The 18,363-nt window shown below is 36.4% G+C and overlaps 1 protein-coding gene across 1 annotated transcript in view; it reads left to right on the forward strand.

Annotated features, from left to right (window-relative positions):
- DOCK4 (dedicator of cytokinesis 4) overlaps nt 1-18,363 on the forward strand; it is a 433,780-nt gene that overhangs the window by 346,189 nt on the left and 69,228 nt on the right. The window contains exons 27-30 of the mRNA XM_063098749.1: nt 2,474-2,568; nt 11,872-11,947; nt 13,841-13,941; nt 14,378-14,436. Of these exons, the coding sequence (XP_062954819.1) occupies nt 2,474-2,568; nt 11,872-11,947; nt 13,841-13,941; nt 14,378-14,436 (331 nt within the window). The remainder of the gene's footprint in view (nt 1-2,473; nt 2,569-11,871; nt 11,948-13,840; nt 13,942-14,377; nt 14,437-18,363) is intronic.

The following is an 18,363-nucleotide window of genomic DNA, read 5'->3' on the forward strand; positions in this document are numbered from 1 at the left end:
TTTCTACAAATAAATGTGTTTGGTTCTAAAAATGTAAATGAAGCTTGAATGGATACTGTAGAAAGCTACTTGCGACACTGAAAAATTTTCTTGGGGAAAGTAAAGATTTATGTCATTATGAGGGTACTTCAAAAAGTTCATGGAAATATTTGTATTATCTATCAATTCTATTTTTCAACAAACTTTTTGAAGTACCCTCATACATAAGCTTTGGTACAATGTCACATGCTACCACAGCCTTTTATTTTGTGAGATAAATACGAATAGGAAAATGCGATGGTTCAGACACAGGTTATCTATCCTAGCTCCTACACCTGGATTAACTTTTTCTTTGTCTCTAGAACTACAAAAAAAAAGTGCCCAACTAGCAGAACTAGATGTCTTGCCTCCTGTACCCAATACTTCATCTAATTTTTTTCTGTGTACAACTGACATCACAATCCCTCCGACCCCCCATCCCCCCCCCACACACGTACACACACCACCACTAAGGGTTCTGCCTCCAATTTCCAATTCTGTTAAAAGTTTTGAGGCAAGAAAATGAAACTTCAGTATCTTAGAATTTATTTGTTATTACAACCCCACCCCAGCCCTAGCCTAACTTCCCAAGCTTAGAGGACAGCCAGCTTCCTGCCTCCTTCCTCTGATACAGCAAGTTGGGGAAAACCTAGGGGGGGTTGGGGTCACCCCCCATCCCCAGTTCCTGGCATAGACTGACACTAAAGTGTCACTTGATAAAGACCCCCAAAGTCCCACCAAAAAAAGAATTTATTTAAGTTATTCCTTCCTAACTAATTGTAGACTATGAAAAACAAATGACACCCCACTTTCATGATTTTTCTTTAATATCTATCTAAGCAAATGCAGCAAGATAGGAAACTCAAGTGGGGTATCACTCTTTGAAAGATAAATGCAAACTTATTTTTTGTAGAGATTATATATTTATGTCTGAGGTACCCAAAAGGATCAACTGAAAATCATTAGAATAAGTTTTAGAAATGCATTAAAAAGGGCTTCTCACCGTTTAGTATGCTAATGACCTACTATCCCAAGGTAGGACTAGATTATGAAGTGTTTCCCAAAATGACCTGACCTGTGGGAGGAATACATTTGAGAAACTCTGCTTTTGGTGATTCTGGAGATATGGGCAGGATCTGTCTGGCCATTTAAAGACAGATGACCTAGTGGGCATGTTTCCACGTGGCGCATACTACATATCAACATATGTGTGTGGATGCCAAAGGAGTTAAAATAAATTTCTGTCAAAATATTTATGGGTTTGATCAAAGCCGTTAAGAGTATGTGAAAAAACAAAAAGCTACCACATGGTTTTCAATTTTTAGGTTCTATCTTTCTATCTTCTGTTGATGTGAGTGACAACCATAATCTTGTATTCAAGAAGCTTACATGTTTAACATAATGTGTTGTTGGGTCTGATAAATAAAACTCCCGTGTTTTGGGTTGCTTTTTTATTTTTTAAGCAATGCCATACTGTTGCCTTCAATCAGATCGTTAAAGAAATATATTTTCCTAGAATCACTTAAGGTTACAAAACAATCTTTATGTTTTCTAGTTAATTAATCTAAATCAAAGCTAGATTGAGCCAGTGCTTTTTTGAGTAGGGAAAGCTCCATTTCTCTCATTACGTGTGGTACTTTGTCTCCTTGATTCCCCTTTAAGTATCATGTGCTACAGCATGTTTGGCCCTATCTTTTGTGATGTTTAAAGAAGAGATATTTTCATATTTGAGCATAGCTTCTTGTCAAGAGCGTTTCTGGGTGATCAGTTTAAAGATCTTGGTAAATACCACTGCCCTCTGGCAGCTCTGTGAGGAATATCTTGACACTCTCACAGCTACTAAGCACTTGTCACTGTGCTCAGCTTAGCACACACCCTTATTTGCATCTATTCTGCATAGCACACTCAGGAAAATTCACTCAGATTTTATAAACCTGCACATATCCCATTAATACCGCATCTCAAGAACACTCTCTAAGAAACATAGGTTTTGTATAAACTGTTTTTTGATAAACATAAGTTTCTAATGTTGACACCCACTTAAAGGAAAGCAGAACTGAACAGGACTGCTTATTGTTCTCTTGGGTTGAAAAATTCTGACATTCAGGACACTGTAAGAGAAGAAAGGGAATATGTTTGCTTGCTAATCTTTTATCGCAAGTTTTCCATCTTATTTCCAGACCTTCAATTTTTAGAGCTTGTGAAGAGAAATGAAAAGTCATTACCACTGTGCCTGAGAAAGTAAAAGAAAAGGGAATGATCGGAAGGGGAGCAAGCCAGTGGGTTTGGGTGCTGGGAATTGGAAGGGTGGTGTTTCTTCTCCCTGGTAAACTATTACAGTATGTTTCCCTTCGTTCCTGTCTTACTTTGGAAATGGTAACAATAGTACTGTGTGTGTATGTGTATTGAAAGCTATAATAAATCAGTAAAATGATCTGTTTTCCCCTTATTCAAGGATTTCCTGCTGCAAATATTTACTGTGTTCCGAATATTGATACGCCCAGAGATGTTTCCAAAGGACTGGACTGTTATGCGCTTGGTTGCCAACAAGTAAGACATTTAAGTTGATGATAATTGCAGCTCAATGTTTAAGTGAAGAGAAAGTTTCATCTTAACTTTGAAACCTCCAAGACCCAGGGTTCTTTTCCTTTGCCTCTGAATTAACTTCTCTCAGTCTTTTAAAAAAATTGTTACTATTTGTTTTGAATCATTTGTTTTCACTATATTAAAAATCAAACAATGCTACAGAATACTCACTGAGAAGTCCCATTCCCACCTATCTTATCTACCCCTGCCCTCAACCTTAGTAACCACTTTGATTTGTTTCTTGCATATCCTTCCAGTGTTATGAAGAGCCTAGCAGGTAGCATAACGTATGCACCGTTCTACACATTATTCTTGCACTTAAAAATCCTTGCAGTCTTTCTACATTAATAGATAGAAGGCCCTTCATTATTTTATATATATATTTCTTTTTACAGCTGAATAATATTCATTCTATTGAATGGATGTACCATAGTTTATTTAACCAATTCCTTGTTGCTGGGCCTTTGAGTCATTTTTGTTCTTTCTTAATTCTTTTTAACTCATCAAAATACATTAAGTGCCTACCATGTGCTGATCACTGGGAATGAGAAATAACCCTTGAGTTGGACACGTGAAGATTGAAGTTCCTTTTATTCATCCAAGTGGTGTGGCCAGTACAAAGCTGGAAATAGTGCTCTGAGGAAAGCTCAGAACTAGATACAAACATTTGGGGAGTTATTGATATAAAGTTGATATTTGAATCTCTAGGAGTTGATAGAATTCGTTATCTTATATTAAACCCTATCCAGCAGAAATTAAAATGGTCTGAGGGTAATATTGAGGGAATAAGAGCTAGGAAAGGAGATTAGGGGGCAGTCAGCATGGCAGGAGCTGCTCCCGGAGCAGACAGCGTCATGGATTTACCTGCTCTCTCCACTTCCTGTCTTCATAGTCTCAGATACAGAATGAAGACGAAGTTCTCTAGAAAACTGTCCTGATCTTCACTTTCAAGCCTATTTACCCTATTTTGTTAGCATTCTCACTTTCCAAGCCCACGTTTGCCTGCTGCTGCTTCTTCTCCAAACACCAACACCCTCATGCTCAGGGCGAAGGTTGGATTCTCTCTCTAGGCCTCTGTCCATGGGCCAAGGTCACCCTATGTCTTCCCCAGGTGCCCAGGTATGATGGTGGTGAGAGCCCCAGGAACATAGGATTCTGTTTTGGTTAGATATGCTGAATATGGCTTCTGCTGCAGTATACATTTATAGACTTGGAGGTGTTAACAAATGATGTGTTAAAAACTTTGTGAAGTAACAAATAGTATAATATGGCATATTATATTTTACATAAGTACAGAAGCAGCTTTTTCATTTTGAAGACTAATTGAGACTACTGAAATAGCTCTCTCGAGAATTTAGCATATTTAGTTTGATATCTGTGAATAGAATCAAATGTCTATTCATCTGGTTGTCTGGATACTACAGATTTAAGTGGGCTCTTTTGCTCAAGTCTCTGGACTTATTACCAAAGAGCAAACATTCTGGGTATCTGGAGAGGGCTATAAGGTGATCCTAGGAGCCAGATAGGAAGGGGTCCAGGCTGTGGACATCATCAACACAAAGCCTCAACATTTGGTCATTCTGCCTGCCCCGTATGCAGAGGGATATTTTGGCTTGAATTGGAATGTCTAATGGCAGAAATTCAAGCTGACGTTTTGTTCCTTGTACACACAGGCTCTGCTTGGCTTGCTGAAAACCATGACAACAATGTGGCTTTGTGATATTAAATACTGTCTCTCTCTGCCCCACCTAAAAATCTCTACCCCATTCTTGAAGACTTCATGGTGACACGAGTGGGCAGTAAACTGAGAAGTATAGATTGTGCTTCTGAGTAAACACATAATATTGAGGATTTTCATCTACAGTGTTAACCAAATAGTAACATGATTTTGTTAGAGATGAGCTCTGTGTAATACATTTAAACAGAAGATTCCTCCCATAGCAAACCCAAGAAAAGTGCCATCAGCCTTTGCTAAATGCCATAATATCATTCCATTGCCACCCAAGTGAGTGCTGATAGGAGTCTGGTACTAATTCTCCACTGGTAATGGCTGGTGGCTACAAGTTCATGGACAGGACTCCAGGGTCTGGGGATACACCTGCCCAGTTGGAACAGACTGTCTGCTGCATACTCCTCTACTTGCCTCTCCTTCCAGCTCCTCTCCTTGTTTAAGAGTCCCTAACCATTGCCCATTCAAATTATGAAAGCATATGAGATTTGTCTTGCTTTATAAATGCATACAGCCCAGAAATAAGCCCTCAATTATTTGTGCTTTATCTGTGAAAAATACTAACCTGCAAAATGTTAGTAGAAAAGTATATTTCTGAGAGATGTTACATATATTTTAAATATGCTAACAAGCATACACTGGAAAGAAAAAAATCACACTTTGCTAAACTGTATAGAAGCAAGTTGCAGGAGTTGGATCTGTGTATCAGAAGTTAATCACATTTTTTTCCATAGTATTAACTTTCTTACACAAACATTTGATCAGAGCCTCTCAAAGAGGCATTTTTAATCCAAACTTTCACTTTTATTAACCCACTTGTGTGTTTAATACATGTCAAATTGATAGCAGCTAGCCAAGAAGTCACCATTGCCCCACCCTTAAACTCAACCGAGTAGCTCATCCCTCAAAATGAATGGGTTTTTTTAATGTGTCGGTCCTTTCTTCCTGTATTTTCAAGTAAATTAATTGCCTTTAACTTTTATCCATAAACCGTGTTGTCCCAAATCCTGGAGCTTTCCAGTTTTATTTGAACTCCTGCTAAAATCTGTGACCAGACACCTGGTGATGTGTGTGGTTTTTTGTTTATTTCCACTTGAATGTCTGATACTGTGTAATGTAGCAAGTGTGTCCAGTCTAAATTCTGCAAGGGCAAGAAACATTCCTTCTCTTTCTTGATTGCTGCAAAGCTGTTTCGTCCCCACTGCAAGTTCCTGGTAGATGCTTTTGATGAAGACAACTGCTCAATCTGAGAAAGGAAGAACATAAGGAAGATGAAAATTAAGTACCAAAAATACAGGACACTTTGAGACAAGCTTCTCTCCACCCCCTTCCCATACACATTGTGAAATAAAGTACAAAAATAAAGTCACAGCTTTATACATATTTTCAAGAAGATAAATCTTAACACATTTGCTTGCTGAGGAAAGTAAAAACTCCCTGGCCCTTCATTTGAAATTTCAGGTCCTTATTTTGTTTATCTTGTGTGCATGTTGGCCTTGAACATATCTTACACAAACCAATTTAGATTTCAAGTGAGACCCATATAGGAAATAAGTGATTTGTTAAATCAAAGATTCATAGCAGAGGTCATCCATTCATTCACTGACCCATCTATTCAGCAAATATTTTCTAGTACCTAATGTGTAAAGTAAGAACTGTAAAAATCAAGCCCACAAATCCATGAGGGTGTTTATGAAAGGAACTTTGTTCTGAGCTGGAGTAGCATGGGTCTTTCATGAAGGAGTGAAACTTGAGCTGCAAGTTAAAACAGGAGGTAATAGGCAAACAGCAAAGGAAGAATGTTCCTGTCAAGAGAAAAAGCATATGCAAAGGCCCTGTGGTCAGAGTGAATATGGCACACTCAAGGAAGTGAAAGAAGACCTTTAGGGTGGCTGAAATGTGGGGAGGGAAGGAGCCAGTAAAGATCAGGTTGGGAGAGGAAGAGGCGGCCCAGATATTGGTGAATAGAGAGACAAAGGAGAAAGCAGGGAGAACCAGTTAGCAGTTGACTGAAGCAGTCTAGGTAAGAGATGATGATGGCTAAGACGAGTGGATAGTGATGAAGGTCATGAGAAGATCAACTTTGAAGATAAGGATGACAAGACCTGAACGTGACTGGATATGGGTGGGAGAGAAGAGAGTAATTGAAGATGGCCCTTAAATTTTTGGCCTGAGCCAAAGGGAGTAGCTTTGGGGATGAGAGAAATGAGAAATTATATTTTGAACATAAGTTCAAGATGCTGTTAGATATCCAAGTGGAGATGCAGAAGAGAGAGCTAGACATGCTTGTATGGAGCTCAGAGAAGAGATCGGGACTGGAGATGCACATTTAGGATCATCAGTATATGGACAGGATCTGAAGCCATGGAGGTGAATCAGAGCACCAAAGAAGACAGTGTAGACTGAAAAGAGAAAAAAGACTTAAGACTGAGCCCTGGGACATGCCGACATTTCAAAGGTCAGAAAATGTAGAAGCATCTAGTAAAGAAGACTGAAAAGGAGCAGCCCCATGATGTAAGATGAGAACCAGCAGAGTATAATATCCTGTGAAGAAAGTATTTCAAGAATGAAGGGGTATCTAGAGCTGCTGGAAGGTTGGGGTGATGTGGACTGACAGTGGGCCCTGAAATTTGGCAATGTGGTAGATACTGGTGACCTTGACAAGTGCTGTTTCAGTGGAGTGGTGGAGGTGAAAGCCTGATTAGAGTGAATTCAAGAGTGGATAGAAGCTGAGAGACTGCAAACGGTAATTATAGGCAGTTTTGCTATGAAAAGGAGTGGAGAAATAGGGTTATATGTGTTAGAAGATATGAGGACTAGGATTCTTTTTAAAATATAGGATATTACAGCATGTTGATTTACTACCAGGAATGGCCCTATAAAGACAGTAATATTGGTGGTGCTAAAGAAAGCAGGGATAATTGAAGGAACAATGTCTCCGGGTAGGCAAACTGGAATGGGACTGAGTACAGTATTGCTATGTGTGCCGGTCCAAGAACTATCTGTTACCTGTTCATGATGAGCTTGCACCTGAAAATAAATCAACTGTGTAAGCACGCAGTGGGGTTCTGTTGGCACTGTTTTTTGTGGTAAGACTTTCTCAATGAAGGAAGCTTACCACACATAGAGTAGCACTGGTCTAGTGCATACAAAGAAAAGTTTACCTTAGCTAGGAGCATTGACAATGTATCCATAGTAACAGAAAGGGAGGCAGAGTGTGGTGTGTGATAATGATACTGAAAAGTTGAGTGGTAGCTGATGCTGGGCCTCCACCTGGATCAGCTTTGCCTGTCTAATTTCAGTCTGTCCTTCAAAATAGCTCAAAAAGTATTAAAAGTTTTACAAGCTTCACATTTTAGAATTATCTCATCTGGCAAATAAGTATAACAGAGCATAGACTCAGATGTCATCGTGAGGCTACAGTCAGTCCACAGACACTTCTAGGCTAGTCCCTTGGTGGTCCAGTGGTAAACAAGGCCAAATTCCCCAGATACTGTTTCTGAGCTGCAACCCTCCTACGTTCTCTTCCATCTGTAACACCAGTCCTCAAAGTGAGAAAGGACAATCGGGTACATCAGAATCACCTGGTGGGGCCCCATCATGGACACACCAAGCCATAGGAGGAGGTGAGGCCATGGAGTCTTACACATCTTTCAGGGGATTCTCATGCACACCGAAGTTTGAGGGCCACTAGCTTCCTTGAATTTCCTTGATGGCTGTCCAGGATTTTCATCTACTCTAAATGTCTTCGTGTTGATTTCTGCTGCCTCCAATTAATCCACCAGGCTGAGGAGAAGTTGTTGTTCTCCAGGTTTAGAGTTCCTAAACTTTTCATGTAAACTTCAATGTTGTTGATACCCGGTTCATCCACAAAGGTGTTTCTCTTTGTCCGTGTATGATTTTTGGAGATGGGATTGTGCTTGAACAGATTATCAGACGGGGGTAGTTTTCAAAAGAACAAATTACAGGAGATGAGATTTCTATGGGGGGTGAAAGAGAGAAATAAGTTTGCCTGAAGATAATTCCTAAATCCCAGAATGAGGTGGCAACTGGAAAACCACAAGCAATAACTTTGATTTCCTGTACACCGATTCCTTTTTTATGTAGAAATTTTATCATGCTGTGCCCATAGATTATGGTTGTCAAAAATGATCCTTGTGTCTGCATTTCTGTGGCAGAAGTCAGTACTTTGGCCATTTGTGGTAGCAGATTACACACATTTCTTGGCTATTGAGTTGGAGCACAGAGATTTGAAATATCCCCGTATTCAGACACTGAGTCACGAGTAAGACAATGAAAAACCAGAGGCACCACATTGTTTTGGATAAATTGGAACAAATAAGGAAAGGCCCCTAAACTCCACAGGTATTCACTCTAGTGAAGGAGCAGTAATGTATGAATACCTTTTGCTGACTTGGGGACCTGTGTGCTAGGAAGCAGTGTCTTAGTGCTGTCACTAGAAAGCTCTGAGAGCCGCCTCTCTAATTTGGGCTGAATGTTACAGGCATAAATGAGAAGTGTTTGAAGTAGAGTCATCTTAAGATCTTTCTATCCCTGGGCAGCCTTATTTTTGGAGGCCCTACTTCTCATCATATCAAACATTAAATAGACCCACAAACCACATTAGATATATTTTTGCTGAAGAAAAAAGATTAAAGGCATTTTTTAATTTGCTTCTTAAATTACTGTCCTGAGTAAATCATTTAATTTTGATTGTCTGTGATTTCTCAGCATTTATGTATATTTAGGAATTCTTGTAAAATGATAAAAAGTAACCCATAATTTTTTTAATATACAAAAATCACATAAATATTAAATTTGACAATTAATGAAATTCATTATGTTACCTTCTGTGGATATGTAATTAATCATTTTTTAGTTTTCATTTCACAGTTCTAATTGGTTCCATAACATTTTTTTCATGTCTCAGTATTTTCCAAAGCCCCTGAAAGGCTTGTAGGCCCTGTGCCTCATTGTGCCTAAGGATAAAGCAGTCCTAGTAAGTGGGTGAGGTGTTCAATCTAGAAATAAGGACTGCATGCCCCACTAATGAACCATTAGAATCAGCCTACATTCTGGAAGTTGGGAGAATGCTGAAGCAGAATGTCTTCCTTCATTCATTGTTCAAATATCTTTTCTAACTCAGGCCTCTCTAGACCCTTCTTTTTCAAAGGGTGAAAAAGACCAACAGCATTAGCATCACCTGGACCATGTTAGGAATGCAGACTCTCAAGTCCCATGCCAGGCTTCCTGAGTCATACTCTGCATTTTAACTAGATCACCAGGTACCCATTAAAGTTTGAGATGCACTGGTTCTCGGCTCTGGGTACACTTAAAAATCACCTGGGAGCTTTGACAAGCCCAATGTCCAGGTTGTGCTGCAGACCAGTCATTAGAATCTCTGGGGATGCGATCCAGACATCTGTATTTTCAAAGCCCCCAGGTGATGCCAGTGGACAGCCCAGGTTGAGACCCACTGTTCCATAGGAAGGCCAGAGAGGTTCAATGTTGTTTACCAGCAAGTGCAGTTCAAAGAAGCTGTGAATATTGTTTGTGTGTTTGGAACCCAGCATATAAATAACAATTTGGTAATCTTTGCCATGGAATAACCTCTTTGTCTAGGATATTAGGCCCAATAGTCTAAATCCCAGATTTGTCACATCTCACTACCCTGGAAGTTACTGTTTCTGTACAACAATCCAAGCTAGAGTTGTGGGCCAGAAGGTGGATTTTTATCTAAAACTCAGGTGTAGTGGGACTCTGCATATTTCACCATTGAATGTCAAAGCAGAAACTTTGTGCTAATAACCACATGTTAAGGATACAAAATTTTCTTTTTTAGACTTAGCGCTTATACTAGAATGTACATCTTATACTAGATGCTAGGCAGAGAAGTGCTTCCTTGCCTGATAGCATTTCATTTTCTGATAATTAAGGTTTAGTTTCATGTAGTAAAGCTTGAGTGAAATACTTTGGGAACTTCAATATTTCTTCAGTTATCATTGATTTTGCCAGTTTCTGTGGAAAATTGCCACTTCACACCATTAACTGAAGATGAGTGATATGAAATTCACTGATGATATCTGCCATTTGGGGGTCTAAAACCATAGGAGTTCTCAGTCTCGTAAGTTTTTCTTAACTTTCATAGTAAGATTGGTTAAAAGGCATAAGTGACATATACAAAATGTACATGCCTATAACACAATGCCTGTTCATGGTAGAGCAGATACCGAGAAATGGTGGTTTCCTTCACTTTCCCTTTCGTCACCTTGAACTTCCTCATTCAAGCATCCAACCCCTTAGCCTTATTAATGTTTCCCTGTCCCAGGAGAAAGCTATAATAGTGAGTTTTTCTGCAGATAACAACAATAATGAACATTTATGTACTTCAAAGACTATAAATATTCTTCTCATCTATATTTTACCAGTAGGATAACCAAGAGGTGAAGTTGGTGTGGTGTTCTGTTCTGTTTCATTTTACCTTGGGTAATACAACCACATCCTTCAATTCCAAGTCCTATAATGAGAACTGGGGCCTCATCACATCACATTATGCATGCAGCTCAGAAAATGCCCCAGGTTTTAAATACCAACCATTTATATGTCGGTGCTTAGTTTATAGTAGTTCAAGCGGTGGATTATCTTGTTTCAATATAATGCTGTATCTAACATTAAATAAACAAACTGGAAATACATTCATTTTGAATATATGAATACTCTTCTTTTTTTTAATATACCAATACTATTACAGCTATAAAAATGAGCAGATTTTGAATGAATTACAGAACTCTAGAACTAGCCAAGAATGTTTACCAAATCCTTTTTTAATCTCCCCATCAAGATACATATGGCTGTATATGTCCCTTCTGTCAAATTTTCCCTGATTTCTCCTGCCCTGGAGATGCCCCTTTCTCTGAATGGCTGTAACACTCCCTGTTGGTTTCACACAGCTTAGTACTGGATTATAGACAATATCACAGTCTGTAATTGTTTCTTTAGTGGCAGTCATCACCCTGAGAGAGGAAATCTGCCTTCTGTAGCACTTGCATGCACTCTAACACCTTAAACGGAGGAGAACAGAGAAAAGGCTAATAAATGCTCGATATATTCTATCCTTTTATCCTATCCATTTCATCTTTGGGCTCCATTGCTTTTTCTGTATTTTTGCAAAGTAAAAATTCTTTATCATGGCTTTCTTCCATGATAATCAAGTATGAGATGTCATGTTTGTATTAAATCATTTTGCTTTGTTCAAAAATTAAAAACATTACAAAACATCAAGATATTAATGTATTTCTGTCAGAGTCATATGAATTCATAAATCTTTATATCATTTTACAAAGAACCCGATTTCAGTGTTAGATTTTTTTCGTTCTGGCTGGCATCTCTTTTTATTTCAAATATGAGTTATCTAATACTGCTTCACATACTTACTGAAGGAGGTTTTCTTATATCTAGTTGCTCTTTATTTTTATCTACTAAATAATTTTCAGCAATGTGAAGTTTTCAACTTAAAATGTATTCTTTTTTATCACTAGTGTTATTATTACAACAGTTCTGTACCTCTCAGATGCACTTCGTAAGAACTTCTTAAATGAAAACTTTGATTATAAGGTAAGTATCCACTTAGATGACTATACTGCTTGGGCTAAAAGATTCACAGAATATTTTAGGAAATAACCTTTTTCTTGGGCCACATTAATTTTAACTATGAATAATATTAGAACAGTTTTTATTATTTTGTGAACATATTAGGCTATCGTGCTTATCAACCTGGTGGAAATCACAGTGCTTAAAAGGAGATAGTTCTTTATTAGTAGTATAGATTTTAATTCTTGCTCTTTTCTGTATGATTCCTATGCATGATAAAGAGGACTTGGAATACAATGTTTTAAAAATAGAATTTATATGAAGAAAACATTTGCAAAGTAAAATCTTTTAGTTTCTTCTCTATTTCCCCATTATTCAGAATGAATTAATGAAAAGAAAAAAAAATGAAAGATTAGTAAGATCCTTTAAGGCAGAACTCTCTGTATATCTGTAACATAATGTGATATGCCTAGGTGCCTATGAATTCTTGATATACCATTTTTCAAATGGCAAATGATAAATGATAAACAAATATGAGCAGTACTTATGTTGACTTCCTTTCTTAATGATGATTCTGTTTTTGGTATCTTTGCTTCTTATTCTTTGTTGAATATTGTTTTTCATATTAAAATTTTTATAATTTCCTTATTGGATAACTAGAAAACACAAAACAGCACAAATACAATAAAAACCAGTGGAATTTTAATGGTTCCATAGTATTTCTCTGTATCATAGCTTATAATAATATATCAAAATTTCATAATCAGAGCTCTACTTTTTGATATTTAATAGTTTTTACTTAATATTTATTTAATATTTAATATTTAATATTTATTTAATAGTTTTTTATTTAATAGTTTCTACTATTTCATTCTTATAAATTACTCTTTTATATACATTCTTACAAAATAAAAGGGGGCATGTACCTCTAATTATTTCTTTGGATAAATATTTATTAGTGGAATTGTTAAGGTAAAGGCTGTAGCAATTATATATGATCACCTGTTTTCCTGTAGGCACACCAACACTGGAAGAAGCAACTTTTTTTTTTTTTTTTGACAATTGGATAAGGAGAAAAATCTTTTTTGCTTTAATTTGCATTTTTACCTGTTATCAGTTACTATTTATTGACTAAAATTTATATTTTGTGAGTTGTCTATTCTTGACTTTTGTTCATTATTTTGCTTGGGGCTTTATCCTTTTTTATTTGTGAGAGCTCTTTATGTATAACAAATGTGAATTCATATTTCTCCTAGTTTGTTATTTGTCTTTGATTTTACATGGTGTCAATAGAGAAATAGCTTTCTTTTATTAGGTCCTACATGTTTTTTGCTAATTTTATTTCAGGGAATTTTATTCTGATGTCTTTCTGATTCTATTTTTGGTATAAGAAAACTTAGACTCAAAAGATTTGTCTCGGCAGGGAATTTTTATATACTGTCTGAATTTAAAACCATTAACATATCCCCAGAAGTAAATGCATTTTTTTAAGCCATACATTAAAAGGAGTTCCAAAAATTAATTCACTCAAGAATAAAGTAATCTGTCTTATACCTCAGCCTCCTTGGAGATTCTCAGACATGTTATAAGAGAAACCAAACATCTACAGCTTAGCATATACCGGAGAGCTCATGAAATCTGGGATAGAGCTTTGAAGCAATATGTAAATAGATAGTATTTAATTAGTTTACTTCTTTGTTATAGAAAATTTCAAGCATATATAAAAGTAGAGAGAATAGTATAATGAATCCCCATGTACCCATCTCCAGCTTTGACAATTATCAACCCATGGCCAGTATTATTTCAACTCTATCCCTGTCCATTTACAGCTTTTGAAGCAAATCCAAGTTACTCTGTTACTCACTTGTAAATATTTTTGTAACACCATAGTATTTGAATATCTTGTTCTTGTTTTAGATCTGGGATTCCTACTTTTACCTTGCAGTCATTTTCATAAACCAGTTGTGTCTGCAGTTGGAAATGTTCACATCTTCCAAAAAGAAAAAGGTGTTAGAAAAGTAAGTACCAATGTATAAATAGGTTGGAAGTGCTGCCTTTTAAGGGCTGTTTAGTTCAAATGATTCATAAATCAGAATGTTTAGAACTGGAAGTAATGCAGTGGAGAGGCAATGACCAAGAGGATAAGAAGCAATCTTTTCTGGAAATTTTAATATTTTGAACTTATTTACACATTTTTTTTTTTTTTTTTTTTTTGCCCTGAGTCTTTCAGGACTTAAAATTATTATAGAAGCAAAAAATTATGAGACAGATCTGTTTTACTAGAAGATTTATGTGAGGATTGGATTTAGAGGCATCGAGACATGTACATTAAACATCTTTAAATAAAAACATCTTGCCTTTTAATTCAGAGTGACAGATTGTATCCTAAAGACATAAAAAATACATCTTTTTTCTGGAGGCTTTGTATCAGGTTTGATTTTTGTTCTATTTCAGGTATGGCGACATGCGGGTAACAATGGGTTGTGAAATTTTCAGCATGTGGCAAAACCTAGGTAAGTGATAAAAAAAGAAGCCACCTCCACCTTACAGCTAGCTCGTCACTGTACTTTTAAGTGTGCAAATGAAGGACAATTTACCAATAACAGCATTTGAAACCAAATGTCTAAATCAATAAAGATATCTAAGGAAAGTAATTGACACTTTGGCATTGAATAAGGTTAAAACTAATTCTTTGAATTGATGTCTGTCTGAAAAATCACCTTAACTTTGTATGCTTCATTATTGCTTAATGGTAAATTTTATAATGTAGCATTGCACCAACATTACGCACGTTATTTCTAGCAGTGAACTAACTTTTCATAAACTGGGACTGTAAGAACTCAAAATTTCTAGAACTCTGAATTGAGGCCATGAATCATAATAAATTTAGATTAAACTTCATGATAAGAGCATCACTACTCTTAAAACCTTGAAACCATTGACCTACATCAGAAAGAGTATAGCCAAAGGATTTTTAAAGCTTCTGCAGTTGCTAAGAGACTGTTAAATCCAATTTTGTTAATTTGCCACAGCAGATAGAGCATATTATTCCAGCAAATTGATGGCACAGATGTGGTTGCGCAGAAAAGAATAATATTTGGAAAATAAATTGTTTTAAAATTCATTGGCAGAGAGTCTCTTTCTAGAGATCGATAACTTTTTTAATATGTTAACTGTACAAGTTTTTAGTATGTATTATGACTGAATTTTAATTTCTCCTTGTGGTTTATTAAAGTGATTGACCTATTTGAGTTGAATATGTAATGACCCAAAAGTATCTTTTCTCTTGGCCTCAACCAAGTACAACTTGGAGATGGCAGGATTTGTTTTCTGTGATTGAAAATAGAACCATTATCATTTTACTTCAGTTCATGTTACAGAGTGATTTTGGGCTAAGATGTGTATATCCCTCAAATATATACAGCAATTCGAAGGAGACATAATTGAGCCCAGTGTTCAATGCTTGCTGGTGATTTCAGAAGAAAAGTGACTAAGCATCTTGAACACAACCTCTCACTGTGTAAGATCAGCCAGAAGAAATCATGATCTGTCTATAGATCCAACTCAAAAATAGCATCAAATGTTTGTCTTACTTGGACAGTGCTCCTCTTAGTCTTTGTGTTTAGTTGATTCTATGTGTCCTTCTTGTTTTTTCAAAAGAAGGTCACAGCGGTTATAGTGTCCATATTGCACTTGGGATAGTTTAGCGAGATGGTTTCCAAAAAATGCTGCACTGAAATGCTATTCGGAAGCAGTTGTGATTGTTTAGACTCTTTTCAGTGCTCAAATTATGAGACCAGGACAGATTCAGCTGGGTTACCAGAATATTAGAAAACGTGGCAATTTTACTCTCTTAGATATATCTGAGCATTAACATGTATGATTATTTCCGTGTAAATCTTTATCCAAGCCAGCATAGCTATGCATGTAGGCCCATGACCCTTGCAAGGCCTGCTGAACAAAGCTGGCACCTTTTGTCTCCCTAAAAATGTCACTGTATACTTTTCTCCTCTATTTTGTCTTTATTCTAAAACAAAAATATTTCTACCCCTCTGATTTTTATGTTAAATTACTTTCCCATTTTCCTCAGAAATGTAGGGAATGTGGAAATTCTCTGTAGCACCAGCATATTGATTGCCATAATGTGCTATTTTGTCTGTAATCTTTAAACAGTTTACTCAAAGAGAACTTGCAGTGTCAGCATCACTAGGAAGCTTGTAAGAAATGCAGATTCTCAGGGAGAGGTTGGTCAATAGGCACACAGTTACAGCTAGATAGGAAAAACAGGTTCTAGTGGTCTACAGTAGTGCTAGGTGTCTACAATTAACAATAATTTGTTGTGTTTTCAAATGTCTGGAAGAGAGAAGCTCAAATGCTCTCATCAGAGAGATGATAAATTTTTGTAATGATGGATTTGATCATCACACATTGTATACATGTATTGAGATATATCTCTGTACACCATAAATATGTACAATTATTACATGCCATTTAAAAAAAAATAAAAATAAAAGCAAATTTTTAAAAATGCAAATTCTCTGGCTCTACCCCAGACCTACCAAAACAGAATCTCTGGGTGTGGGAACCAGCAATCTGAGTTTTAGCAAGTTCTCCAGGTGATTCTGATGTACTTAGCTAAAGATGAAAAAGCATTGCTTTAGACAACACTATCCCATTATTTTGTTGTCCCAGCCCTAAAGACTAGCTCTAGTACAGTCCTAAGACTGTTCAAAGAGGCTCATTATACTCAGCTTATGAAATTCCACCATGATATTTCAAGTATAGGGTGAGTATAAATTTTCGCTTCATTTCTTGGTTTCTGCATTATTTCCCTAGAGTTGTGTCCTGACTTTCCTGAGACTTCCGAAATATTAGGTGAATTTTAAAGGTTGTTGCTGTCATACAACAGCCAAAATTGGAAAATGTTCAGAAATATTGAAGCCTCTCTTCCTACATATGTTTTTACAAAATCATAAGAAAAATTAAGTATTCGGGGTATTATTTTGACACCCCTGATAGGCCTTAAATCAGCTCGTTACTTAGGATTATCTAAATATATTAGTTATTATTTGATTTACCTATAAATGTGTTATGTTGAGGATTTGAATTCTAAAGGAGGATTCATTCAGGTAATTATAAATTTACATTTTTTAATGTAACAGGCTAATAAATTCAATTTCACAAAGTTCATGAAGCACTGGCTATATGAAGATTATTTTGGGAGACACAAGAAAAAATGTTCATACCTGTTAAGAGCTTAGTTTTAGAGTCTTACATTTTAAACTTTTTGTTCAATTTATGTGGAGCCAAGAGAAAGATTGGTAAAGATGAAGTCACCATGTTTTAATAAAGCTAGTAAGCTTTTATGATTTCACAAATCAAGATCCTCAATACTTTTTAATAGGTACGAAGCACTAACTTTTAGAAAAAAAAAATTGAGGGAAGGAAATGCCCAGTGTCACTAAATAGACATTTTGCCACTTGAAACTGTCCAGTTGGTCTAATTTAGAAATACAAATTTTACTGGGTGATATTTTAAAATCAGATTTTGATCATCAGTGTTTATGTTAGAAGTGTTGAAATTCTTCCATATGCTGGAAATGAGTTGGGTTTTTTCCATTCTGTTGAGGACATGGGGAAAAGAGCGCATGTAATTTAGTGACTCGTCTGCTTTTGAACGTGAAGCTGTAGGATTTTCAAATCTGATCATCATATCCCCTAGACTTACCTATGAGCAACTTTTCAACCCTATGAGACCTAGAACTGCTTAGGTTTGCAGTGCTATTTTTAACCATAAGTCAACAGACTATTAGACATTTGGTTATGTGTGCTTGAAATATTTTTTAATTGTAAAATTCCCTGACATCTGTAGTATTAAATGTGTTTTTATAATGATTATTTACATACAGAAAGTTTAAACTTTTTTCTGATTAAGTAAGGAAGTATTTGGACTCTTTAGTATATATGAAGCCCACAGAATTGGGGGAAGCAAGTTCTAACTTCTCTTTCTCTCTGACATCAGTCTTGGAGCTGTTGTGTGAACAGGGCCGTAAGTGCCCATTTTTATCTTTACAGGAATAAATCAGGGGCTCTGCTACTTTATGCTTCAGCCCCAGTTCTGTGAGGTCTGGTTGGGAACACAGGAACAAAACCAAATGGTACAAATTATACCCCACAGGTAAAACAAGGCAGGGCTCTCTTCTTCCCTTGTGAGACGGACAGAGGCTTTGGGCCATTTATTGGAACTTTGAGTTGTGCTGCTGTCTCTAGTGCATGTAGAGCACTGGACACAACATTATCCTTATCATATCATTAAAATCATGTATTTTTAAAGTATTTTTAATTGTGGTAAAATACACCTAAAATTTACCGTTATATACCTTTTTTCAGTGTACAGTTCAGTTATTACGTATATTCACAGTGTAATGCAAACATCATCA

Source organism: Cynocephalus volans, chromosome 6 (genome assembly GCF_027409185.1).
Source record: "Cynocephalus volans isolate mCynVol1 chromosome 6, mCynVol1.pri, whole genome shotgun sequence".
Taxonomy (NCBI): Eukaryota; Metazoa; Chordata; class Mammalia; order Dermoptera; family Cynocephalidae; genus Cynocephalus; species Cynocephalus volans.